Source organism: Melozone crissalis, unplaced genomic scaffold (genome assembly GCF_028551555.1).
Source record: "Melozone crissalis strain CALT ecotype California unplaced genomic scaffold, PUWL_Pcris_2 ptg000041l_1, whole genome shotgun sequence".
In the NCBI taxonomy this organism is placed as follows: domain Eukaryota; kingdom Metazoa; phylum Chordata; class Aves; order Passeriformes; family Passerellidae; genus Melozone; species Melozone crissalis.
The window spans coordinates 10,158,841-10,186,091 of record NW_026535819.1 but is presented as its reverse complement, the minus strand read 5'-3'; the positions used below and the strand labels follow the sequence as shown (position 1 = coordinate 10,186,091).

The window sequence follows — 27,251 nt, the reverse complement described above, 5'->3', positions numbered from 1 at the left end:
GACAGCAAACACCTCTGCCAGAGAGGCGGAGCCGCAGCTGCGCCCGGTTTGTCACCCAGGCACGGGGACGCGGGGCGAAGGGATTCCCTGCAGGAGCCCCGGGGAGCTGCGAGGGGGATGCGGGGGCTCCCAGCGTGGGGAGGGCAGTGCCGGCCGCGGGCTGTTCCAGGGACAGGAGCGGCAGCGGGAACAGCCCGAGCGGGGCCGGGGCCTCCGGGCCGGCCTAGGCGCTGTGGAAGATGCGGACGCGCTGCGCGATGTCCTGGCGGCACAGCGGACACGAGAGCAGCCGCTCGCAGCAGCCCTGGCAGCAGCAGACGTGGCCACAGGGCAGGAAAATCATCTGGGGCTGGGGGAGAGACACAGAGGGGACACGGAGAGTGCTGCTGGCCCTGAACTCCGCTCCCGGCACGGGGGGCAGAGCCTCACACCCCGATCTCCATCCCCCCTGGGTGTGCGGGGCAGGGCTGCGCCCAGCAGGACGCGATGGGACACGGGGAAGGACAGACACCATGGGACACGGGGCAGGACGTGATGAGACATGGGGAAGGACACCATGGGACACCGGGTACGACGCGATGGGACACGGCGGGGCTGAGCAAAGCAGAGCAGCCCCGTGAGCGCTGCCCAGGCCCGGCGGGGGAGCTCAGCGAGCTCCTGCCCAAGCCCGCACGGAGCCCTGCCCGGTCCGTCCCTGCCCTTCTCTCCCCATCCCCGCTGCGGTGCCCAGCCCGGCCGTGCCCGAATCTGGCAGGATGAGCCCCGGGCACTGCCAGGGCCGGGCAGAGCTGGGGCTGCGCTGGATCTCGCCCTCCCTCCGCGCCCCGCTCCATCCCGGGCGGTGCCGGCTCTCACCTCCCGCTCCATGCACACGACGCACTCCGACTGCCGCTCGTCCCCCGGCAGCGCCGGGGCCGTGGGGGCCGCGGGGCCCGGGGGCTCCTCCGGGGGAGCGCTGGGCTCGGGGCCCGCAGGGGCCTCGCTCTCCTCTGCCCTCCGCAGCTCTGCAAGCACAGCCAGCTGAGTGCCCTGAGCGCTGCCATCGCCCCCCGCAGCCCTCCTGCCCTCCTCACACACCCACAGCGGTGTCTGACCCACAGAGCTCCCTGCTCCGGGCTCAGGGACCCGCTGAGAGGGTAAAATGTGGCAGAGAACAGCTGGGGGTACCTGGGATGGTCGTGGCCACAGCCAGGATCTCCCGAGCCCGCCTGAGGATGGCATGCTGCAGCCCAGCCTCTGTCACGCCGAGCTGTGGGGAAAGAGGAGCGTGATGGCCCCAGAGGGACAGACAGCAGGCTGATGTCCCCAAGGGGACACTGAAAACTCCTGGGCATTGCTGGCAAGACGTGGCCATGCCAAGGAAAGCCCCCTCTGCCAGGCACCAGGAATTCCCTGGTGCTATTTCCAATACAGAGAGCACCTGGAGGATGTTGGAAGAGGGAGCCAGGCTGCAGCTCACCCTGCAGGTCTCTGGGAGAGCCACTGCCCACAGGGACAGGCAGAGCAGCACAGGCACCTGTCCCTGTGGGGAGGTGACACAGCAGAGCACCAGCCAGGCACAGCTGGATTCTGAGCAGGGACAGGGACAATGCCAGCTGCTGCTGTCCCACACTGTGGCTCTCTGTCTCGTACCTTCTCCAGGTCACTGGCACTCATGGTGCCCAGCGTCTCCAGGGATATTCGGTGGTGGGCGAAGATGGGCACGTACTGCTCAGCAGAGAGCTCCAGCAGCAGGGCCACCAGTTGCTGCTCCAAACCCTTCTCCTGAAAAACAAGGAATGAGCTCCCAGATGTGCCCCTGGGGCCAGGCAGCAGCAGGGCTGGGGCTGTGCTCATCCCTGGCCTGCCCTGCTCCAGCTCTGCTGCATCCAAACACAGCAAAGCCTGGAAGCTCAACAGCTGGAGCAGCTCTGGCCCCAGGGGTTTTATGGGCACAGTTCAAACTGTTGAGGTCTGGGAATCGCAGAATACCCTGAGGTGGAAGGGACCCCCAGGATCCCCCAGCCCAGCCCCTGTCCCTGCCCAGCCCCCCCAGCAGCCCCACCCTGGGCACCCCTGGCAGCGCTGCCCAAAGGCTCCTGGAGCTCTGGCAGCCTCGGGGCCGTGCCCATTCCCTGGGCAGCCTGGGCAGTGCCAGCACCCTCTGGGGGCAGAGCCTTGCCCTGAGCTCCAGCCTGAGCTGCCCTGGCCCAGCCCCAGCCGTGCCCTGGCTCCTGTCCCTGGCCCAGAGCAGAGATGGGAGCTGCCCCTCGGGAGGAGCTGCAGCCCCAGTGAGCTCTGCCCTCACACATGAAACACCACCCTTGGCAATCCATGTCTGCAGCAGCCCCTGCTTTGCCAGCTCAGGCCAATCTGCAGCACAGGCAGAGCTCAGATCAGCTCCTTGTGCCCACCCTGAGGGGACCTGACCTGCATAAAGCCCTGGCTCAGGCCATGAGGGGCAGGAATGGGCAGGAGTTGCTGCACTCAGTCGTGTTTGAGGGGAATTTTTGGAGCCAAGCAGAGCCCTTTGGGTGCTCAGCTGGAACAAGAAGCCCTGCCTGGAAGGTACTCAAGAGTTTTCTGTTCCTGACCAGCAGTCTGGGGCTGGGACAGCAGCTCCTGCTGGGAACAGCTGAGGTGCTGGCAGCACAGGGACCTGGGCAGCTCCATCCCCACCACAGGCAGGAATGAGGGAGCTCAGAGCACCATGGGCAGCACTGGATCTGTGTGAGGGCTCTGTGACCTGCTCCCAGCCTCAGCTCAGGGGGCTCCTTGCTCCCCCCAGAGCAAAGCACAGCCACAGTGGCAGCAGGAACAGCAGCAGCACCTGGAGCTTCAGGGACAGGGGCTTCTGGTTCAGCAGGCGCTGGTACTGGATCAGCCAGTAGTTCTCCTGCTTGGTTTCACTCTTTGCCTCCATTTCCAGCTGAAAAACAAACTCAATTCATTCAGCACCCGAGGGAACACAGCCAGGGAGGTTCAGGGATGGGTGTGAGGAGGGAGCCCCCAGCCTGGGCACTGCAGGGCCCAGCCAGAGCACTGTGATGGGGTCAAACAGGATTTCTGCCTCCTGCAGGCTGGCCCTGCTTTGACCCCACACGGGGCTGTGCATGTCCCTGCTCCCTTTGCCCCAGCCCCGTGGCCTGAGCTCCTGAGGCTCAGACCACAACTCCCATCCCTTGTGCTCATCCTGCTGCCCCCTCCCTTCCCAGCAGGGTCACTGGGGGTGATGATGGTGACCACGCTGCCCCAGGCAGTGCTGCTGTGCCCCAGGTTCATGTTACAACTCCCTGGGCTAAATTGGCTTCTGGACCTGCTGTGCTCCCCTTTACTCCCACACTGAGCCACGGGCTCTCCCTGCAGCCAACCCAAATCCTTCCTCACCCACAGCTCTGCACGAGGGGCTTCATTACCAGGATTTGCTGCAGTTCTTCCTCCCTTTGCTTCTTCTCCTTGAGCAGCTGCTGCAGGAGGCAGCCGAGTGCCCGGCGCTGCTCCGTGACCGCCTCCTGCAAGGGGAGAGCTCTGGCAGCCCCAGCCCCAGCCCCAGCCTGCAGCCCCTGCCCCACACTGCAGCCCCACACTGCAGCCCCAGCCCCACACTGCAGCCACAGCCCCACACTGCAGCCACAGCCCCAGCCCCACACTGCAGCCCCTGCCCCACACTGCAGCCCCTGCCCCACACTGCAGCTCCAGCCCCACACTGCAGCCCCTGCCCCACACTGCAGCCCCAGCCCCACACTGCAGCCCCAGCCCCAGCCCCACACTGCAGCCCCTGCCCCACACTGCAGCCCCAGCCCCACACTGCAGCCCCACACTGCTGCCCCAGCCCCACACTGCAGCCCCTGCCCCACACTGCAGCCCCAGCCCCACACTGCAGCCCCAGCCCCAGCCCCACACTGCTGCCCCACACTGCTGCCCCCACTGCTCCCAGCAAAGCCCCTGCCAGCCCCACAGCAGCCCCTGTGGCTGTGCAATCCCTGTGGCTGTGCAATCCCTGTGCCCCACAGCTCAGATCCTCCCTCAGCCCTGCACTGCTCTGTCAGCCCCAGCCCACCCTGGCTGCAGCTGCTCCTCCTCACTGCATCAGGAGCTCAGCCAAAAGCATCCATGGTACCCCTCCTCAGAATCATGGAATCCCAGACTGGTTTGGGTTGGAAGGGACCTTAAAGCCCATCCTGCCATGGCAGGGATACCTCCCACTGTCCCAGGCTGCTCCAAGCCCTGTCCAGCTGAGAAAAGACCACCTGAAAGCAGGTCTGGGGTCCTGCAGGTAACCAGGACAGTGAGGTCCCCTTGCCTTTGGGATGCTTCCCCTCCCTGGGGTCTCACCCCAAGCACACCAGGGCAAGGCCAGGCATCCCTGCAGCCACTCCCTGGCAGTGCAGAGCTAAGTGGCTCAGGAATGTCCCATCATGGCCCCTCTGCAGCTTCAGTCCCACCTCACCCATCTCTGAGCAGAGGCCAGTGGCCATCAGCCACAAGGACACAGGGACAAGGATTCTGTTACACCCTGAAGTTTGGGGAAACCTTCATTGATCACAGAATTCCAGACTAGTTTGGTTGGAAGGGACCTTTAACCCCATCTCATCCCACCTCCTACCACAGGCAGGGACATTTTCCACTGTCCCAGGGGGCTGCCAGGCCTGTCCAGCCTGGGATCAGCACAGGAACAAGGCTCCTGGATAACAGGGGAGCAGCTGCCCCTCCCAGGCCAGCCCCACCTCCAGGGGACCACAGAGGCAGCAGCAGCACCTCCAGGGAGGGACAGGGACAACAGATGACAGGGGGAGCTGCTCCTGCCCAGCAGGGACCCTGTGGGGGGCACAGCACCAAGGGCAGGGGGATCAGGCAGACCCAGGTGTTCAGAGCTCAGCTCCTGGTGCAGAGCTCTGCTCCCTGCACTGCCCTGCAGCTCCTGTGCTCACACCTGGGCTGCCCTGCAGGAACTCTGGGTGGTCCCTCCAACAGCACAGAGTGACACAGAGGAGCTGAGTGAGTCCAGGCAGCACAACCAAACCTGGCACCTGAAGGATCCAGGACAGGCACTGCTGCCGGGAGCCAGCACTTCCCACTGCTCTGTCACTGCCCTGGCTGTTTGTCACTGATTGTGGGCTGACTAAACGGGTGACCTGACCTGGCACATGGCACACAGAAGAAAAGAACTGATGCAAATCATCACAAAACAAAATTTAAAGCCAAGCTGCTGAAGTTAAACCTGGCATTCCTCAATGTGTGACTGCTGATGATGCCAAAACCAAAACACAACACAATGCAAGAGGACATGCAATGCACAGCAGGCAGGTGGTTTTGGGACAGCCAACAACTGGATTGCAAAATCTTTCCCCACCCAGCACACCTGGAACTGCCCATCCCTATCAGGGCTCCTCTGTCTCTCTGCTGAGAATGCCTGGGGGTGTTTGGGAGCAGCAGTGATGTCCCCCATTGCCAGGACACACAGGGGTTGGTGTCCCACATTGCCAGGACACACAGGGGTTGATGTCCCCCATTGCCAGGACACACAGGGGTTGGTGTCCCACATCGCCAGGACACACAGGGGTTGATGTTCCACACCCCCAGGACACACAGGGGTTGGTGTCCCACACCCCCAGGACACACAGGGGTTGGTGTCCCACACCCCCAGGACACACAGGGGTTGGTGTCCCACACCCCCAGGACACACAGGGGTTGGTGTCCCACACCCCCAGGACACACAGGGGTTGGTGTCCCCCATTGCCAGGACACACAGGGGTTGGTGTCCCACATTGCCAGGACACACAGGGCTTGGTGTCCCACGTTCCCAGAACACACAGGGGTGGGTGTCCCACATTGCCAGGACACACAGGGGTTGGTGTCCCACGTTCCCAGGACACACAGGGGTTGGTGTCCTGTGCAGAAGAACCTCCTGACTGAGCATAAACCCATCTGGAAAGTGCCAGGAGCAAGGGCAGCAGGTGGAGCAATCCCAGAGCAGGCAGCCCCAGAGCCCCACGTACCTGCAGTGTCTCTGTGTCCAGTTCTTGCCTCTTTACCTCCAGCTGTGTCAGCTGCAATAACTCTGTTTCTATTAATTTAATCTAAACAGAAGATGAAACATTTTTTACTGACATTTAAAATGACTTTGATTTCTGCTCTTTTTAAATGAGGTCTGACTGGCAAGGGCAGCACTGCAGAGCACCCAGAGGTGCTGCTTGTGCCCTTTGGTGATGTGTGTGCTGAGGGTGCCTCTTCTTTTACCTGAGGAGCTGTGTCCCCCCACTCCAGCTGTCTCTCTACTCTGAACACTTCTGCTCAGGTCTGGAGCTCACACTGCAATCAGTTTGTGCACCCAAACCTTTGGCAGCCACCCTGGAATGCAGAGCCAAGGCCCTCCCAGCTCAGACTCCTGGGACAGTTCTCTGCTTTCCAGGTGCTCCAGCAATCCCAGAACAACACCTGCTCTTTCAGGTGGGGTAACTGAGACACAGAGAGGTGAAGGTCCAGGGTCCCACAGCAAAGCCAAGATGAGAGCCCAGCTCACCCCTCTGCCAGGCCACCAACTGTCCCCAGGCCACGCTGCTCCTGCTGACCCCAGGGCTCTGCCCCTGCAGCACAGGGTGGGAGGGGTCCCAAGGGTGAAAGGTCCAGCCTTGGCATCAAGGAACAAACCCCCTTTGTTCACAGAGCAAGAGGCAGCAAAATGCAGGGCCCTTATGGTGAAGGCAGGCAATGATGGGAGCTGTCAGACAGGGCACAGGCTTCCAGCAGAGTTTGGTCACTGGGACACTCAAAACATCCAAGTCCTCAAGTTTATCCACCAAATCCTGAACTGAGACTTTTCTTCTGTGTCAAATCAGGAGAGGGAAGATTCTGGAGCACTGTGTCAGAAACCAGCAACCCTCCTTCCTGCATCCACCACTGCTGCCTTCCCACCTTCCTGCATCATCCCCTGCCACTTTTCCACCTTCCTGCATCATCCCCTGCCACTTTTCCCCCTTCCTGCATCATCCCCTGCCACTTTTCCACCTTCCTGCATCATCCCCTGCCACTTTTCCATCATCCTGCATCATCCCCTGCCACTTTTCCATCATCCTGCATCCTCCCCTGCCACTCTTCCATCATCCTGCATCATCCACCCCTGCTTTCTCCACCAGCTCTTGCTCTTTCCCCCACCTACATCACTGCACCTCCTGTGGAATGGAGCTCAGAAAGGCATGGAGCTGAGAATGGGAAAGAAAAGGTGAACTGATGGCTCATGGTGCAGCTCTGATGTGCTGGATGGAGATGCAGTGGGCTCATGTGGAAGCAGCAGCCCTGCCAAGAACACAGCCTGAAGGAAATCTGAGGTGCAACTGCAGGTCACCCCCAGAGCAGGGCAGGTGACTGAAGGAGTGGCAATGCCACCACCTCCAGAATCCAAAACCTGCTTTGACACTGCCTCCCTCAGAGCTGGAGTGCAACCATCACTATCCAAGAGCTCTCCATGTCCTCAGACCCTGCTCTGTGCTCACAGCACTTTGTTCCTCCTCCCAGGGTCTCAGCAAACAGCAGCATGAGCTGAGGAGCTGGTCTCTCTTCTGTTGCTGACTCACCTGGTTCCTGATCTGCCTGTGCATAAGATCCTTCTTCACCTGGAGAGCTTCAAAGGCAGTTTTCTGCATCTCAACCTGAGGGACAGGCAAAACCCTGCTTAGTGAGGTGGTTGGTGCAGCTGCTGATGGGCTCAGAAGCTGCTGCCTTGCAGGGACTCAGGTACAAATCCCTGAGTGCTGCTTGCTCTGAGCAACAACGTCCTGAAACACAGCTGAGAGCCCAACAGGTGGAGCCCATCCTGGAGACACACGGAGAGATATTAATGTCATTCAAACATTCATCTGGAATGCTCTGTGTGAGCTCAGCTCTCCTTTTCAGCAGCACTGAGCAGCCAGGCTGTGCTGCAGGGCACAGCTGCCCAGCACTTCTGAGAACAAACTTTGAAAATGCTTGTCCCAAGTCCCACAGGAAACCTGCCAAAAGACAGGACTTCTGTCTCAAAATCCCCTCTTAATCATTGTGTCAGTTGTGCTTCTGTCCTTTCTGCAAATTTGCTGGCTAGATAAAAAATAATTTTTTTTTCAACCACCCAAGTTAGTTTGTCAGAATAGCAGATATTTTCAAAGTTTAGCATGTAGTGTTAAATAAAATCACTTCTGCATGCAGCCCAGCCCCTGCTGCTCCTGTGACCCACTCAGGATCCTGCTCTCCTCCATCCCCCATGAGCAGTTTGCTCCTTTGCCTACCTGCTGCAAGATCTCACTGACAGCTTTGCTCTGATCCAGCTGCTGCCAAGCCAGGATCTGCTGGAACTTCTGATCCATCTCAGCCAGGCTGCAAGGAGATGGATGTGCCATGGGGTTAATGCTGGGGCTGGGACTCAGAGGAAAGCAGGCAGTGGGGAAAGCAGGAGGAGGAATTTCTTAATGAACAGGGGAAGTGGCACTCCACAGCTGAAGGCCACAAATTTAACATCTCCTTCCCTACACCCAAACCAAACCTGCACCACAGGCTCCTGTGGCCCTGCTGAGCAGGTCACAGGCTCACAAGGCTGGTTTTGGTCAGTGCCAGATGTTGCCAGATTAAAATTTCTCATCTTGTTGTAAACAGTGAGCCAGGATGCTCAGCAACACTCACAACACTCATGTACTCCTTATGCTCACCCTTGAGACAGTCTGGGAGGTGAGGGGAGCAGCTCTGGGCTACAATTTGGCACTGAAGTGCCTCAGAAAACAGCAGTACAACTGGTCTAACTCCACCCTCCATATTTAGCAGAATGTATAAGGCAAAATAGTGCAAAAAAGTGACAGTTCCCCCAAAATGTGATTAACATGCAAATTGTGGTGGTTAGAAGGTGGTTCATTTAAGGCAGTCTGACAGTTTAATTTACACTGTCCTGTGCTGTTACAGCTGTCCTGCTGCATTCCAGCAGCTCCAGGAGTTCCTGGTGTACTTATGGGAATGACACTGCTGAAAGAAAGGGATTTCACACAGACACCCCCTGCACCTGGAGCAGGCCTGGCTGACGAGGTCCTGCCGACGAGACTCCGAGGTTGTTTGGAGGAGTTTGTTCTTGTAGGTCTCAGCCAGCATCTGCTGCATGGCAGCTGGGGACAGAGGGGACAGAGGGGCTGTCAGTGCCTGCCTGGCCTGGGTGTGCAGGGCAGACTCACTCCTCACTGCTGCTGCAGTCACTGCAACCAACAGTGGCTCCTTTCTCATTGCTCTTCCCACCTCTCTGATTCCTGAGCACACCCATCCACCTGTGGCTCTTTATTGGGAAAAGAGCTCAGCAAACTCCACCCTGTCTGTGCCTGCACCTCTTCAGGGCTAAGAGAAGCCCAGTCCCTGCTTACCTACCCTGAGATCACAGAATCTCCTGGGGAGTAGGAAGGGACCCCCCAGGATCCCCCAGCCCAGCCCCTGTCCCTGCCCAGCCCCCCCAGCAGCCCCACCCTGGGCACCCCTGGCAGCGCTGCCCAAAGGCTCCTGGAGCTCTGGCAGCCTCGGGGCCGTGCCCATTCCCTGGGCAGCCTGGGCAGTGCCAGCACCCTCTGGGGGCAGAGCCTTGCCCTGAGCTCCAGCCTGAGCTGCCCTGGCCCAGCCCCAGCCGTGCCCTGGCTCCTGTCCCTGTCCCAGAGGAGGGGTTGGGCTCTGCCAGTCCTGGGGGCACTTGAGGCTGTTTCCTCTTCTCTTGTCCCTTGTTCCCTGGGAGCAGAGCCTGACCCCCATTTGGATTCATCCTTGTTTCATTCAAGGAGTTGTAGAGAATGAAAAAGTCCCCCCAGAGCTTCCTCTTCTCCAGCTGCTCCTGGTGCCCCAGCCCCTTCACCCCCTCTCCCAAAGCCCTGGCTGGACTCACAGGCCACTTCCCTCCTGCGCAGCTGCTCCGTCTCCTCCTGGGTTATTGCCATCAGCTGCTCCATCCTGATCCTGCCAACAAACAACACTTCAGCCACTCCTGCAAAAGATCCCTTTTCCTTTACCCACCCAGCTCAGAGCCTCAAGGCTGGGCAGGTTCACCCTGCTCAGGAAAGTTGGGCTTATCAGAGACACCAAAGCCTTGGTGATTTTTTGGTGAAGACCCTCTAAGTTTTATGGGAGACAACATTTGCTCAAAACACAGGGACAGTGGCTTTAGACAGGGAAATTGATTTTCCTGAGAGACAGAACATCAACACAACGTGCACATGCTCTCCCCAAACAGTGCCAGACCCTTCCCTGGCTCTCCTTTCTGCTGAGCTGGATGAGCCCTGAGCCCAAGGGAGCAGTGCCACTGCAGGCAGCAGCCTGGCCTCCCTCCCCACCACCCCTGCCCTTGCTCCAGCACACTCCCCCCACCATTTACCAGGTCAGGAGCTGGTGTGGCTGGGGAACAGCCTGACAAACAACTGGATGATGTTCACCCAGTTTACTGGGCCACAGCCCAGCTGGCTGAAGGAGGGGGCAGCTCACAGGCAGGGCAGAGCTGGGGACAGTCACTTTTGGTGCAGAGTTAGCTCACAGTGTTGGCTCAATGGCAGATTTGCCTCCCACCTGCTCCTCCCAGCCTGAATACATTGCTGGAACACCTTCATACCTGCTTTGCTTGCCAGCAGATGGAGGATCTCTGCTGGTCTTTGATATTGGAATAGAGTTTTGTTCCCAAACTCATTATTTAGGCCCATTCAGAGATGAAGAAGAGGTAAAATCACTCTGTCACTGGGTGTGCCAGACTGGGTAGGACCAGGCACTCTGAGTCCAGTGTTCCTGTCTCCAACAGTGATCAGAGCCAGCTGCAGGTATGAGAGGAACCTCACCTGGCCTAGGGTGGATTCAGACTGTGACTCTGACAGGAAGCTCCCAGCTCTCTTCCCAGCTTCTTACCCCTTTTCCAGACAAGTTTGTTTCAGAGACTCACCTCTCATTCTCCAAGGACTTCAAAATGTCTGAACTTCGTTTTTGCCTTAAAAAAAAAAGATAAAACAAAAGGTTTTCATCAAGCTGAGTAGAACATCCTGGTCCCCCAGAGGGCAGAATCACAGTGTCACAGAATCCTGACTCAGAAGGGACCCACTAGGACCATCCAACTCCAGGCCCTGCACAGGACAACCCCAACAATCCCCCCATGTGCCTGAGAGAAAACAACTTTGCTGTCATGCACAGCAGAGCAGCTTTCAGCAGGCTGGGCACCTCCCATCAGCACCAGCTCACATGGACACCCAGCAGACACAGACAGAGGCAAATCTGCACCTTCCATGAGGAATTCAAATTTCTTCCATAGCACTGAAAAATCCCAACATCACACATCTGTGAAACAGTTTTTATAAGCTGCAGATTCCATGTGCTTTATATGGGTCTTTGGCAGTGCAGGAGCTCAGGCAGCTCCTCCAGACATCGATCCTGACCAGGTCCAAACCACTCAGGGATGAAATGAACTGCCCAAAACAACACGACAAAACAAAATCAGAGTAAGACCCACCTCTGGTTGTCCTCCAGCAGCTTCTGGATCCGGCTGGCAATGCCCTGCTCTGTGTCCTTCAGCTGCTGCAGCAGCTTCAGCCTCTCCTCCTCCAAACAGCGCTGGTGCCTCGACAGCCCCTGCTCCAGCCTCTGCTGCTCCTGCCCAGAGCAGGGAAACCAGGAGCAGGTGCTGGGCTTGGGGAAGGCACTGGGTGCCCTGGAAGGGCCTGCCCAGCACACCCACCTCTCTCACTGTCTGCAGGATCTCATCCTTGTGGCTGTTGAGCTGCTGCACCAGCAGGGCCTGCTCTCGCTGCCCCACGTTCAGGCGCTGCTCAAACTCCAGCTTCTCCTGAGTTTTTCTTTCCTGAGAGGAATCAGAAGAAAGATGAAGGACAGGAATCTCCTTCCCCAGCAAGAACATAACCAGGCAAAAAGGTAAAGCAAGGGATAGAAGCCCTTTGAAGAGGAGAAGGGAAGCTAAATGGCAAACAGGAGGCTTGTCTAGGGGAGGGGAATGTTCTCTCCTTAGGAACCCAAAAACTGGAAAGCAGACTGCTGCTCCCTTCACAATGATCTCTAAACTGTTTCATGTCATGGAGCTGAATTCCCTGGGCATTGACTGATACCAAACCAGCCAATATAAACACGTGCAGGGAAGCCCAAAATGCAGGTTGGGCTCAGCTCCACATGGCACAGGACTCCCTTGCTTGAAGGGAGCAGCCAGCTCCAAGCAGCTCGAGCCAAAGGCAAAAGGGGAACAGCAAGGCAGGAGCTTCTGGCTGTTTCAAAGTGAGCCATGCACAGGGGAAGAGACAGAGACCAGGGAAACAAAAAGAACAAACTGAAAGTGCAGCCAGGTGAGGGGAATGAGAAACAAACTAAAAAGATGGAAAAGAAAAACCAGAAGCAGACCATGCTGCAGACAAAGCAGTCATAGGAGTTGATCCTTACCTTCCTCTTCTCATAATCCAAGAATTTGTTCTGAAAAATAAGCAATATCAGCAGACATTTATTCCCAGAAGTACTTTTGTGTAGATATTATTATTCCACAGTACAGTTTCCCCATACTGAGTGAAGACATCAACCAAAGGCACAGCAACACAAGCCCCAAGTCCAGTCCCTCAGGCTTCTCCAGGGGCACAGGCAGTGACTCTGCACTTGCCAAAGAGCACAGGAATTACCACAATTATTGGCCCAGCCTCCCCTTTCCCAGGTAGGGCTGAACATGTCTAGCACTTGGCTGGGAAGCACAAGGTTCTGCAGTTTGCTGTCCCCCCAAAAACACACTGCACACTCCATGTCCCCCTGTCACCCCTGTCCCTTGGCTCCATCACTGCTTTCTAGGATGGGGACAGCTCTTTGGGATGTGTCTTCAGGAGTAAGTGTGGTGACACCAGCCCAGCTGAGGAAGGATGAGCCACCCTTGCTACTCCCTCAACCCCAAAAGACACAACCCATGGAGGGGAAGGTGATGAGGGATGATGAGCCAAGTGCTGTGAGATGTTTTGGTGGAGCACAGAGACAAATCCCAAACCCTCTGGTGCAGGGGAGCCTCACCTGCCATTCACTCTCCTCCTCCAGGTACTTCTCCACTGTCCTGTCCACCTCATCCACTGAAGTTCCTCCTCCATCGCTCTCCAGCGTGGGGAGCAGGTGCTGTGAGGGAGGGGAGTATGCAATTCCACACTCTGCAAGGCACCAGAGACAAAATAAGAACATCTGAAGCTCAAAAACCTCCTTGGCACCGTGGCTGTGAGCTGGCTGCTGTGTGGGGCTGCTTCCAGCTGTGCCCATACACCAGGGAGTGCCTGGCAGGGCTCCTCCAGCTTGGGCTCATTTTGCATTTAATGATGGCAAAAGGATGATGGAGCTCTGGTGGGAGGTGGGGCCACTCCATCCCCACCAGGACAAGGATCTGCTCAGACAGAAACACATCCTGCACACAGGTGCAGGCTTGGTGACTCCTGCAGGGCTGCAGATGTTACTGCCCAGACCAAAATAAATTCTGACTGTCCTGTTTTTTCAGGGAATATCCCAATGGCTGGCAAGGCACTTCCCCTGCATAAAACCTTCACCAAAACTCCCTGTCTGTTTTAAACACAGTGGCAACAAACTCCCAGTATATTATTTATGAGTTAGAGTTCTCCATCTGTTTTCACCATTCTCTAAACAACCTGCAGGGCCCAAGTCCTTCCTCAGAGAAAATGAGAGCAGCAGGGACTTTGAGTGACTCCTGAATGTCTCTCCTTGTCCCAAGGCAGTGACAGCTGACAATGGCTAATCCTCCCACAGCAGAAAACCCCAATTACCACAGGAGGTGCACTGACCTCTTATGGCCCCTGGCACAGCCTGACCCAGCCACTCTGTTATCAAACCACTCTGCATGCCAGTGTGGCAGGGCTCAGGGAAGGGCTCAGGGAAGGGCTCAGGGCTCAGGGAAGGGCTCAGGGCTCAGGGAAGGACTCAGGGCTCAGGGAAGGGCTCAGGGCTCAGGGAAGGATTCTGTTGTGCTGTTTGCCATCACAGACAGGTAATCAGGTATGCAGGGCATCACCAACCACCCCAAGCAGGCCCACACCATGTCTGTCCTTCAGAAATGCCATCTCTGGGCACAGCCCAGCTGCTCCTGCCTTACCTGTGCACAGGAACTGCTGGATGGCCTCTGTGCCTGCACTGCAGATCTCAGGGGGTGGGTAGGTCATGGCAGAGGCATCCAGGGTCAGAGTCTCCAAAACAGAACACACAGAGCTCCAGGTTATTCTGAGCCCAGACAGAAGTTTTCTCCTAGCAGCTCCCCAAAATCTTACTTCATGTTACCCTAAACCCTACCATAAATGTGAGGCTGTATTGAATCCTGTGGCAGTACCAGTCTCTGGTTTTTCTGGCTCTGGATTGAAGGCACTTGAGACAGGAATTCATGTTGGGACTCAAGTGTTTATTATTTCTGATCAGTTAAACAGTCTCATTACTGTGAGTTCATCAGCTTTTCATTAGAAGGCACAAAATGGCCAACAATCTCTTGTTACAAGGTATTTCAAGACTAAACTACTCAATTAAGAGCTGACACCTGGATTATTTCCCCTTTTAACCCAATAACTGATCCCAAAGAGCTGCAATGGGGACTTCTCTGCCCAATTACAAAATGCCACCCAAACCCATGGAGAAGGAGGAAGAAGTAAGAAGGTGAAACCCAGGATGACACCCTGTGCCCTCCATCTTGCTCCCATCCACAACACACTAAAAATAAAAAAATCCATATTTCTCACCAAGTGATACACCTACACTGCTCTCTATAATCTATTTCACACTTTTGTGGGTTCCAGTCTATCTTGAAGTCTAGGAAACTTTCTCCATGAATGAGGGTCAAGGTCAGTGCTCCCCTGGGGGTCAGGGCACCCCAGAGCAGACAGAGAAATATTCCCTGTGCTCTGGGTTTCCACAGAATCCCCGCTGGCTGTCTGGCACCTTTCAGAGGTGACTCCACTGCCCCTTTATTTGGAAGTTTCTGAGCTGGCCATGCACTGAACATTCCCCTCATGCAGGCACTGGCATTTCATTTAGGTACCAGAGGTCAGAGCACTTCTCAGCTCAGACATTCCCTATCCATGTCAGGAGTTCAGCATGGAAATGGGGTGATACCAGGGCATGGAGAGGAGTCCCATAAAGAAGGAGGGGAAGAGCCACTTGTTTTGTCCTTCTGTGGCCTCCAAAGGACCCAGTGCTGCCTTGTGCAGGGAAGGGCACAGCAGGAAGGCCTAGAAAGGAATCAGTGTACCAAGCACAGGGGGCAAAGCTGCACAGATGCCTCAACTCAGGCTGTGCTCATGAGAAGTGAAGCAAAATGTTGTGTGAGACAGGAGAGCATTTATTCACACCTTCCTGCTGGTGTCTGAGGCAGCCCTGCTGCCTCACACTTGCACCATTTAGCACTGACAGGTTTGGCAGCCAGAAGGCAACAGATCCATAAAAATCCTGCTGCTTTTCCCATTCTGAATGTGCACTTCAGAGAGCCATAAACATATCAAAGCTGATAACAAGTTGGAGATCTGCCAGGGTGACAGAAGCACAATTTGTGCTCTTAAAGACAGCCCTGGCAGGTAAAATCCAGGGGTTCACTCTCTGGGGATCGCTTTGGTCATGATTAAATGACAAAATGATCAGATAAAATGGTAAAAATGATCAGAAAAGACCAGAGCAGGTACATAAAAGCAATTTTGGACAGCGTGAACAGCCCTGTTACAACTCCCTGCAATGCACGCTGCCCGGACCCTAAACATTCCCCTCGTGGGCTGGAGCTACTCCCAGCTGAGGGAGGCAGGCTGGGAAGGGAGGGCCCCAGGGCGGTACCTGCAGGCTGCGGGCGTGGGCCAGCCCCCGGGGCAGCTCCTGCAGCTCGTTCCCGCTGACATCCAGAGCCCGCAGGCTCCGCAGGCCGCTCACGCTCCCGGGCAGCGCCCTCAGCTGGTTCCCTGCAGGAACAGAAAGGCAGATAAACCATGGAACCACAGGATTCACAGAATCCACACCATTCACAGAATTCACAGAATCACTGGGTTGGAAGAGACCTTCAAGACCATTGAGTCCAACCCAGCCCCAACCCCTCAACTCAGCCCTGGCACCCAGTGCCACATCCAGGCTTTGTTAAACACACCCAGGGATGGGGACTCCACCACCTCCCTGGGCAGAACATTCCAGAACTTTATCACTCTTCCTGTAAAAAACTTCTCCCTGATATCCAACCTGTATTTCCCTTGGCACAGCTCGAGGCTGTGTGCTCTGGCTGTGTCAGTGCTGCTGCAGACAGAGCCCAGCCCCAGCTGAGCACAGGCACCTTTCAGGAGCTGTGCAGAGCCATGGGGGCACCCCTGAGTCTCCTTTTCCAGCCTTCCCAAACCAGGGGCCAAGCTCATCTGTTCCAGCCCCAATCCATAACCACACACATGGCTCATTTCCCCAGGTATGGGGCTGTGCCAGGTCACACAGGGACTCAAAGGATGGCACTGCCCAGCAAGGGCAATTTGGGCTCCAGATCTCCTCCTCAGCTGAGGTCACTGCTGCAGGCTGGATCTGTGCTCTTTATCAGGTGAATATTTGTAACATGGGATGTTCTTCCCTTGGCCTAAGCCCCAGGGATGGGAGGAAGGGGACTGAGTGTGAGATTGCACACCCCGGGCTCAGAGCCCAGGTGCTGCAGACAGACAGACAGACAGACAGGCAATGATCTGAGCTGCCCTTCCAAGCTCCTCACCCTCCACTGCCTTCCCTGTTTCAGCAACAGCTCCACATAACTAAATCTCCTTTTTCTCCCAGATTTATGGCCCTGCATAGCTGGAGAATGTCCAGGAGTCTGGAAAAGATGTGTGACCTTTGTGCCTGGGCTGTGCAAACCTGTGGGGACACAGAGGAGCCAGCTCTGGGGCTTGGGGGACCCAAATGTAATCCAGTTTATCAGGCTGAGTGCTCTGCTTGCTTTACTGGAGTGCTTGAGGCTGACACATTTTCTGCTTAGATCATTTCTCCTGCCTTGCCAACTATTTGAATTCAAACCTTCCTTGTGCTCCTCCTCAGCACTCAGAGTGTAAACCATCTGGTGTTTGCCTTGATTGAAAGGAATAATTGCTAATGCAGCTCACCATGACCAGATAATAAATGTGCTTTGTCCAGAGCAATCCCATTCCATACCTTTCACATTGAGGACCTGGAGCTGTGCAAGGTCTCCTATAGATTGTGGAAGGCTTTTTAAAAGATTCCTTTCAAGGTTTAGGACCTAAGGTATTAACAGAAAAGATATTCAAAATATTCATCCAAGTCTCATGTCTTCTACACATCTGTGCTGCTGGGACTTTCAGACAACTTGAAATTGGTTGTAGATAGCACTTTCAGGGTTAAAAAAATGTATTTTCCATATAAATAAATATGGATATCCCATGGGTAAGTATGGATATCCCATGGATAAAGGGCATGCCAAGCTACCAGGGGCAGTGAGAAACTGCTCACCACCAACATCTGGTGCTGGATCCAGATGCAGGACCTGGGAATTGGAGTGTCCAGGGCAGCCCTCCCCAACTCCAGCTCTCACCTAAAGCTCCCCCTGAGCAGAGAGACCCTGAGTGTGCCCTCAGACAGTGCTCTGGGTTCTCAACATAACCACCCCAGGGAGAACAGCAAAACCTGAATGTCTGGGGAGATCAGCAGGACTCTGCTTGCTCAGAGCATCTGCCTGGACATGGGAGCCACCTGGGCTGCACCAAGCTGGAGAAAACAACCAAGCCTGGCTTCTCCTGCTCTTCTCCTGCTCCTTTCTCCTTTTTTCCATGCCCTGTACAGACACCTGGGATGCAGCCTCAAATCTTTTACCTGAAGAGCTGTCAGCTGACCAATATCAGCAGGAAGTGATGCCAGCTGGTTGTCATGCAGATCCAGAACCTGGAAAAGCAGATGATGTCACCAAACAGGGTCGGGAACAAAAGTCATGAATTATCTCACAATGAAAATTACTTGGCTTCCAATGGGGACTTTGAAAAGCAGCTCAAGTTTTGCAGGGGACATGGATACTTCATTCTTGGAGGTCTTTTGGAAATTCAGGCATCAGTAACAAACAAGGGACAAGGGAGAGCAGTGACACTGAGGGAGCTGTCCCACAGAACTGGAGGAGCCAACTGGATAAATCATCCCCTTGGAACCAGGCTGGCAGCAGGAATTTCTGCAGGATCAATGAGCTGAACTGCTCCCACAGCAGTGCAGGGGGAGGGTGGGACAAGACCTGGAGCCCTCCCTCCCTCCTGAGGGGGAAACTGTGGGATTCTGAAGGGGATAAATGAGGTGTGGGACTGATGGGGATGTGACACAAACCCCTCAGGGAGTGCTGTCTGCCAGCCTGGAGCTGAACCCAGAAAAGGCAGGAGTCACCCTGGTACTGATCCCTGAGCCAGCCAGGAGGGATTTACTTGGGCTGGTGTGTTTGAGTGCAGCTCAAATCAAGGAAAATAGGAAAAGAATCACAATTACCTTCACAGTTATAAGACTCAGGATGCTGCAGGACTTTGGAACTAAGGATGTCAGATTATTGGTATGAATAATCAGCACCTGGGGAGGAAAAACCCCATTGTCACACAAACATGAGACACCAGAACAAGCAATTTTGTTGGGATTGAACTGGGGAGGCTGTACAAGAACTCAGTTTCATATAAAACATTGCAGTAGGAAATGGATTGTCAGGGAAGGTCAAACATTTCACATGAGATCTAAACCAGAGCCCAGTTCCTCACATGAGAAATACCCTTAGATGGGCTAAGACAGGAACAACCACCTGCTCTTTCCTGGCAGAAATTAACTGTAAAAAACACAGACAGAATTGATCTGACTCAGACTGCTCTCTATTGTAGTTTCACACAGGTGGACAAATTGCTGACAAGAAAATTCCTTCTGGACCACCATAAAACAGCCACACACAGTCATATCAAACATGACAACAATAGTTAAGCATATTAATAGAATTATTTAATAATTATTTAATTATTTCTGATTAAAACATTACCTTTTTTTGCAAGACCTTGCAAGTTGCAAAGACCCCATAAGGAACCTAAAAACAATAAACAAATAGTCATGTCAGACTTCTCTTTTAAGCAGTTCTACACTGTCCAACTGTGAAGTGTAAACAGCTTGACTGGAAATAAAAGTGATGCTTAAAATCACTGTCCTGTGATTTGGGCCCAGTATTTCCCAGGGAGCTCCCATTTAAACAGCTCCCAGTGACTCTCCAAGACACAGCAGTGGCACAGAACAGGCTGAGGCTCAGGCAGGAGTTCAAGCTTTGTGTGATTTAATATTCATTGTGCAGATGAGTCAGGCAAAGGTTCAGCTTTCTCATCACAGAAATGCATCCTGTGCTTTGGCAGCATCACAACCACCCTGCAGTGTGCTGAGAGAGAGAGGTGAGCACCAGGCAGGACAGGTGACCCTGGTGTGCCAGGAGAGGGAAAGGCAGACCAAGGAGGTGCCAGCTCAGCCCCTGCCAGGCACAGCTGGGCACTGTGACCTTCCCTGCAGCACAGAACCAGCAGCAGCCAGACTCCTGTCCATGGTTAATTGTAAAACAAACTGATGTCTCACTCAGTTTATTGAAACAACAATGAAAATGAACAGCAAGACAGTTTTACCAGCTTAGCTGTGGCCCTGAGTGGGGCTGGATGGGTGGATCCTCTGTTGCCACCCTGCCACACCCAGGCTGTCCCACACACCTGCAAACCCACACAGAGCTGCTGGTGCCTCCTGAGCTTGGAACAAAACACCCCAAAGTCTCAGCAAAGCCATTTCACACTGCACAGCAGGCAGCTCTCCTCTCCAGGATGGTGTCACATCTCCACACTTTGCTTGGCAAGGGCATCCTGGATTCAGGATCAACACTTTGGAAGCATGAGACAAGGAATAAAAATGAAAAGTGAGATAGAAATGATTTCTGCCTGAGAAAAAGCTGTGTCTGGGTGCCTGGCACTCTGTCACTGCCTGCCCACACACCAGAAGATTGTTTCTCATTTAGTTGATTGCCATAAGAAGCCAAGCTGGGGTGAGACTTCCATCCTTACCCAGCAACTTGGAAGCAGGACTGGGATTTTCATTTACACAGGAAAACAACCATGGGTGGCAGACTGTGTAGCTCTAAGATCAGAAATACTCAACCTCTGGCAAACCAATTCCCTCAGGAGCAGCAAAATTAAGCCATGAGGGTCAACCAAGGCGGAGGGTATGAGACCACTCTGCCCTTCTAAAGGATTCCCAGGAAATGGTGTTGAAGCATGAGACAGAACAGGCAAATTCCCACCAAAAAACAAAACAAAACAAAAACACCAAACCAAAACAGAACAAACCAAAAAAAAAAAAAACCCCAAAAAAACAAGAACCAAAAAAAAAAAAAAAAAAAAAGGAAAGAAGCCCCCCAGAACTCAGGAGATAGAGGAAAAGGTGGACCAGCCACAATTTCTGTCTCAAGGCTCACAGGCATGAGAGTAAGTCTGACAGTTGTTTCCAAGAAGCAGACAGAGAGCCAGAGTTGTGAGTGAAGGCTGGAAGGTGTAGAGCACATACCTCTGAGAGCTCACATCTGGATATGTCAAGGGTGTCATCAGCACCAGCTTCTTTGGCCTGGAGAGGGAACAAACACACCCAGAGAGTCAGACCATGCACAAATCCAGCACCTCTTGCTGCACCTTGCCCAGAGAGTTTGTGCTCCCATCCCTGGCAGTGCCCAAGGCCAGGCTGGGCAGGGCTGGGAGCAGCCTGGGACAGGGAAAGGTGTCCCTGCCATGGCAGGGGTGGCACTGGATGGGCTTTAAGGTCCCTTCCATCCAAACCAGTCTGGGAATCTGTGGTTCTGTTCCAAAGTACTTTCCATGTTCAAATCAAGTCCATGCAATGCAGCTGCTAACAGCAATGGACCTCGGCACTCACCCATGTCCCCAAAGTCACATCTACACACCTCTGGGTCACTGCCAGGGATGGTGACACCACCACTGTCCTGGGCAGTCTGTTGCAATGTCTGAAAATGCTTTTTTCAGGAAAAAAAAGTCCCAATATGCACCCAGAGCCTCCCCTGATGCAGCCTGAGGCCATTCCCTCTCCTCCTGTCCCTGTTCCCTGGAGCACAGCCCAATCCCTGGCTGTCCCCTCCTGTCAGGAGCTGTGCAGAGCCACAAGGGCCCCCTGAGCCTCCTTTGCTCCAGGCTGAGCCCCTGCCCAGCTCCCTCAGCCCCTCCTCATCCCTTCCCCAGGAGATTCCCTGGGCCAGAGCACCCTGGTGAAATCCTGCTCCAGGAAAACAAACAGCAATGTCTAATGAGTTAATCCTCAGAGTGACAGAAGATCAGAATAATGGGAGGCAAAAGAGAGGCACAAGGCAGGGCAGATGTGATGGAAGTCACAGGTTCCCTGGAAGGAACAGCAAACTGGGAGATCTGTGAGGGCAAAGGGGCATGGAGGAGAAAGGGGAGCTGGGGTCCCCTGCAGGGAGGCAGGAGATGGGGTGGGGTGGGGGATGCCCCATGGAACCACACAGAGAGGGGTGGAGGGGGCACCAAGGGGATGTGAGGGCGGGAGGGCAAAGGCAGAAATTCCCTGAGGTGCATTAGGAAGAAAATCTGCTACCTTAGTGGGATCAGGAACACAATTACTGCTCATAGAACGTGGTCACTGGTCACGCAGGGATGCACCAAACCACACAGAGCCAGGATCAGGCAGGGAGAACAGAAATGACTCTGGCAGGCACATCTGGTAGCCAAGGACCAGGCAAAGAGGACAGAAAAGTTCCTTGTCACCCACATCTTTTATGAAAAATCCTTTCCTTAGGATTTTTCCTTCTGAGAAGCTGGGAGGCCTCAGGAACAAAATGTAAACATTGATTATCTGCTGCTGTGGAATGCAACAGGTGCATCTGGGATTGGTCTCATGGGGTTGTTTCTAATTAATGGCCAATCACAGCCAGCTGGCTCAGACAGAAAGTCCAAGACAGCTGCCTTTGTTATCATTCCTTCCTATTCTACCCTTAGCCAGCCTTCTGATGAAATCCTTTCTTCTATTCTTTTCATATAGTTTTAATATAATATATATCATAAAATAATAAATCAGCCTTCTGAAACATGGAGTCAGATCCTCATCTCTTCCCTCATCCTCAGACCCCTGTGAACACCATCACAGACCCTGGCAGTGCTGAGCAGGCACAGGGGACAGAAATGACCCTGGCAGTGCTTACCAGGCACATCTGGTGCCCAAGGCCCAGGTAGAGAGGACAGAAATGACCCTGGCAGTATTTACCAGGTACATTTGGCACCCAAGGACCAGACCCTCAGGACAGAAATGACCCTGGCAGTGCTTACCAGGCACATTTGGCACCCAAGGACCAGGCTCAGAGGACAGAAATGACCCTGGCAGTGCTTACCAGGCACATCTGGTGCCCAAGGCCCAGGTAGAGAGGACAGAAATGACCCTGGCAGTGCTTACCAGGCACATTTTGCACCCAAGGACCAGGCTCAGAGGACAGAAATGACCCTGGCAGTGCTTACCAGGCACATCTGGTACTCGAGGCGTTTCCGAGCATCTTCGCTGGGTTTCTTCTTCCTGGAGAACAGCGGCATCTTCAGCCCTGCCCAGGGGCACATGTGGTCACTGCAGAGAAAGGCTGAGGGATCCTGGGCTCTGTGCTTGCTGGGGAGCCTGGGCTGCACAACTGGGACCTAATGAGTTGGGGGAAAAATAAAAAGAAAATAATTGTGTCAGTCAAGAAAAAAAAAAATCTTTGTTTAGCTGGATGCCACAGGCAGTTCCAGCACAGGGAAGTACAAACATGAGGCACTCAAGCCCTGCTGTGGTCTGAGAGGGGTTGGTTGTCTGGGTCAGCCCTGGGATAGGCACAGAAAGGTTGCTGAGGGATCAGAGAAATGCAGGGTCCACTCCAGGAAATAAAAATTAAAAAGCTGTATCAAGAAATCAAGTACCAGGGATGAAACCCAAATTATTTAAACTCAAAGTCAATTCTGGCACGATAACAAAGAACTGAGAGCAAGGATTCCAGATGGTTCAAGTGTGAGGGAAGAGAAGTTGAACCTGAGAGAGGAAAAGTTGGGTACAGAATGTTGCAGACAACTTTTATGAAAAATCCTTTCCTTAGGATTTTTCCTCCTGAAAAGCTGAAAGGCCTCAGGAACAAAATGTAAACAATGATTATCTGCTGCTGTGGAATGCAACAGGTGCATCTGTGATTGGCCCATGTTGGTTGTTTCTAATTAATGGCCAATCACAATCAGCTGGCTTGGACTCTCTGTCTGAGACAGAAGCTTTTGTTATCATTCTTTTCTACCCTTAGCCAGCCTTCTGATGAAAACTTTTCTTCTATTCTTTTAGTATAGTTTTAATGTAATATATATCATAAAATAATAAATCAGCCTTCTGAAACGTGAAGTCAGATCCTCATCTCTTCCCTCATCCTCAGACCCCTGTGAACACTGTCACACAGGAAGATGCCAAAAGGGGGAATCAGGGGTGCAGGTGGCTGAGGGAACAGACACCAGGCAGCTCTGGGACAGGCTCTGACCCAGCAGGGGGGAAAAGGAGCTGCTGGCAGAGTTTGAGGGAAAGGCAGAAAGCTGTGGCTGGACAGGGAATGGGAGAGCAGCTGGGAAGGAGGTGGCACCAGTGGGGGTGCTGGAAAAGAGATGGGGGCAATGAAATCAAGGAGAAAAAGGGGTTTATTTTCTATTTATTGTGGCTGCACAGGATCAGGGGGCACAAATGGGCACAGCACAAAGAGCCTGAGCTGGGGCTGCAGCTGAAAGGGGCTCCCAGAGGGACCTGGCTGGGAGCTAAGGCTGGGAGCTGTTGGAATCCATAAAGTTAGAAGATTTTTAGAAAAAAGTTTAAAAAAGTATGTAAGCCTTAGATTAGAGTTTTGTTAGCATTGCAGAAAAGTTTCCCACGCAAGCAGAAAAGTTTCCCAAGCAGTAGACGTGACAAACAACAATAAGCCTCTGTAGAATTAGCTTTAAGATGGCAACAAAGTTATTTAATGTATATCTTTAGAACATTAGCATGAATAGAACTCTGTTCTTTGTCTCTTATGAACCAGTCTTTGTTTTAGCTACCATTAGTGTGTTTTATAAGATTAGATAGAATGCTTGTCAATATGTGTTTTCTGTGTGTAATTAGCTGAAATCTAGACTGAAATGATTTTATGTTTTTCTGTATGAGCCCTCCCGGAGAAGACATTTTTTAGTGTAGATCAGTGAGCTGTCATGTCTCCATTTTGTATTTTGAGACTGATGTGCTAGAAATAAAAGTAAAAATCTCTTCACTGATCTAGTTACAACATTGTCCACATTTAGACGTTTTGCCGCAACATAGTGAATTCCTTTTTTAAGACGTGAGTTCCTGACACAATTAGACTTATATCTACCCTTCCCCCGCAGGAGCGAGCCCTGAACACTTTAAACACTTGCAGTGACTTTTGAAACACTTAAAATCCCTAAGCAACTAAAACCCAGCACAGCAGAGGCACTGCTTCACCAGTGGGGCAGTAACTGGCACAGCTGCACAGCTCAGGGCTCAGTGGAGTCAGTGCTGCACACAAAGTGCTGCTGCTCTGCCAGCTCTGGGTCTGCAAGCTGCCCCCAAAGGCTCCTGGGGAGCAGCTCCTCACAGCACCCAGCCAGGGAGGTGCCCTGAGCAGGCAGAGCTCTGCCAAAACCTCTGTAAAATCTTTACAGAGGTAAATCCTCGCTGTAAAAGTAAAATAATTCAGTGTAATTCATCCCTCTTCCTTTCAGTGCAGGAGCAAGGAGGCAGAGACACCCTGAGTCACTGTCCTGCTGTCACAGCCCTCACTGGGACAGCCATGGGCCACAGCAAACTCATCTCCAGCAGCTCTGTGGCTCCTTCCCTGCCACCCCAATCTCTGCCTCTCTAACCAGCTCAGATGACTGAAATGCTGCTCAGAGCCAGCTCCCAGGAGAACTCAGAGCACTGAGCAGGAAGGGAAGCTGGCTGGCAGGGAAATGCAGGGCAGAGCCAAGGGCAAGACACCAGAGGCACCAACAAAATGATTTCCAGATGAGAAAGCAGAAGGCAAAGGTGCCTGCAACAGGATATCCTTGAATTGGTGACCATGTTCAATCCTGCTGAGCATTTCTGCATCCCCTTGTCCCACCTCACCCTTCCCCATTCCACCCAGACCTCACTGGTCATGGGGACAGTGGCAAATCTTCAGTTTTCACCCAAGAAAATGGATCAAGACATGAAGGGCAGACAGGGAACAGGAAAAGAATCACACCAGGGCTCACAAGATAAAGGATTTGGTAAATGAACAGCTCTCAAAAGGGGAAATTTGCTTTAGTGAAGACACATCAAACTCAGCAGCCAGGAGTGAAAAAAGCCCTGGGCACGTGACCATTTATTGATGTGATTTCTATTTACTGAATTACTGAAAGAACTGCCTGGAAGTGCCCAGGCCAGCAGGCAGTGAGCACCCAGGGACACCAAACCCTGATCCCTGTAAGCAGTGAGCACCCACAGACACCAAATCCTGATCCCTGTAAGCAGTGAGCACCCACAGACACCAAATCCTGATCCCTGTAAGCAGTGAGCACCATAAACACCAAATCCTGATCCCTGTAAGCAGTGAGCACCCACAGACACCAAATCCTGATCCCTGTAAGCAGTGAGCACCCACAGACACCAAATCCTGATCAATGCAGGCAGTGAGCATCCAGGGACACCAAATCCTGATCCCTGTAAGCAGTGAGCACCCACAGACACCAAATCCTGATCCCACTGCTCTGCCTGAGGAGCAGCCACACGCTCAGGAAGGGCACAGAATGTTTTCTGGGTGTTTCCCAGTCTGCAGCTGTTGGGGTGATGACAGCAAAATAAAACCAAACATTTCATTTTACTATCAACTGTAACTCCAACACAGCAACACAGCTCTGGGAGAAGCCCCAATTTTCAAAAACTTCTGGACACAATAAACCCATCTGGGCACTGTAGTGAGACAAGGTGAGGGTGTGGAAAGAAAAGATGTTTTATTTACTCTGGGAAAACACACTCAGGAGTGAGGCAGCAGTGAGCCAGCAGCTGGGTCTGGGTGGGCTCCTGGAGATGCTGCTGGTCTTGAGGGACAGAGGTGTCACCAGGCAGGCACAGGCTGCCCTGGCTGTCTCAGGGTGTCACCAGGCAGGCACAGGCTGCTCTGGCTGTGTGACAGAGGTGGCACCAGGCAGGCACAGGGACAGAGGTGGCACCAGGCAGGAACAGGCTGCCCTGGCTGTCACAGAGGTGGCACCAGGCAGGCACAGGCTGCTCTGGCTGTGTGACAGAGGTGGCACCAGGCAGGCACAGGCTGCCCTGGCTGTCTCAGGGTGTCACCAGGCAGGCACAGGCTGCTCTGGCTGTCACAGAGGTGTCACCAGGCAGGCACACGCTGCCCTGGCTGTCACAGAGGTGGCACCAGGCAGGAACAGACTGCCCTGGCTGTCACAGAGGTGTCACCAGGCAGGCACAGGCTGCTCTGGCTGTCACAGAGGTGTCACCAGGCAGGCACAGGCTGCCCTGGCTGTCACAGAGGTGGCACCAGGCAGGCACAGGCTGCTCTGGCTGTCACAGAGGTGTCACCAGGCAGGCACAGGCTGCTCTGGCTGTCTGACAGGTGTCACCAGGCAGGCACAGGCTGCCCTGGCTGTCTGACAGGGTATCACCAGGCAGCCCTGCAGGCCCTGGAACAGGCCCAGAGGAGGCAGCAGCCGAGCTGCAGCACTGGCGCTCGCTGTCCTGCATCTTTTGCTCTCTGTGCTGGAGCTGCCGCTCCTGCCGCAGCCTGAGCCTGCCCTGGAACAAATCTCCGCTCGTTTTCACCAGTCCAGGTTTGTCTCTCAGCCCTTCCTTTCCCTCACCATCACTATTCTTCTCTTCTCTTTCTGCGGCTCCCCCTCCCAGGCTCACACAGCTTCCAAGCTCCTCGTCTTCTTTACCCTTCCCTCATCCAGAACAGCGCCGTTCCGTGCCCGAGGGCCCAGAGCCTCGGAAGGATGAAGGGCCGAGCCGGGATTGTGGCTCGCAGCCCTCGGGCACCGACACCTGAGGAGAGCAGGACAGTGAGCGAGGGCAGCGCCTGCTCCAGAGCCTTCCGAAGAGCACCACCGAGGCGCGGTGCCCGGTGCCGGCCGGCGCAGCCCCAGCGTCCCTCAGCCGGTCCCACCCGCCCAACCCCGCTCACCGCTCGGCGCCGCCATCGCCGCCTCAGCGCCGGCTCAGGTGATCAGCGGCACCGCCCAGAG

At 54.2% G+C, this 27,251-nt stretch overlaps 2 protein-coding genes across 5 annotated transcripts in view; one reads left to right on the top strand and one right to left on the bottom strand.

The window, feature by feature from the left end:
- Positions 1-27,251, top strand: part of FKBP15 (FKBP prolyl isomerase family member 15) — a 159,178-nt gene that overhangs the window by 29,456 nt on the left and 102,471 nt on the right. The window lies entirely within an intron of this gene.
- LRSAM1 (leucine rich repeat and sterile alpha motif containing 1) lies at positions 142-27,251 on the bottom strand. Of its 3 annotated transcripts, XM_054283918.1 has the most exons (25): positions 27,191-27,251; positions 22,494-22,664; positions 20,524-20,580; positions 18,977-19,021; positions 18,448-18,525; positions 17,797-17,865; positions 17,122-17,206; positions 15,787-15,908; positions 14,075-14,165; positions 12,997-13,127; positions 12,391-12,420; positions 11,681-11,803; positions 11,456-11,595; positions 10,895-10,939; positions 9,857-9,927; positions 9,002-9,101; positions 8,241-8,328; positions 7,554-7,628; positions 5,979-6,059; positions 3,396-3,491; positions 2,810-2,908; positions 1,633-1,764; positions 1,168-1,249; positions 856-1,004; positions 142-349 (listed from the first exon to the last, which is right to left on the bottom strand). In XM_054283918.1, exons 2-25 carry the CDS (start codon positions 22,587-22,589, stop codon positions 224-226), a joined length of 2,211 nt encoding a protein of 736 aa, XP_054139893.1. In that variant the 5' UTR covers positions 22,590-22,664; positions 27,191-27,251; the 3' UTR covers positions 142-223. The 3 variants fall into 3 exon arrangements, with proteins under 3 accessions (XP_054139893.1, XP_054139895.1, XP_054139894.1); XM_054283920.1 differs by lacking the exon at positions 2,810-2,908; XM_054283919.1 differs by lacking the exon at positions 5,979-6,059.

What these genes read in the sequence shown, in the direction of transcription:
- LRSAM1 (XM_054283918.1), bottom strand. Translation starts at nt 22,589, where the DNA reads ATGTGCCCCTGGGCAGGGCTGAAGATGCCGCTGTTCTCCAGGAAGAAG. An exon ending in GCGCAGGAGGGAAGTGGCCT is followed by an intron (nt 9,102 to 9,856) that starts GTGAGTCCAGCC and finishes CTCTGTCCCCAG; the next exon opens with CTGCCATGCAGCAGATGCTG. An exon ending in GTGCCAGTGACCTGGAGAAG is followed by an intron (nt 1,250 to 1,632) that starts GTACGAGACAGA and finishes CTTTCCCCACAG; the next exon opens with CTCGGCGTGACAGAGGCTGG.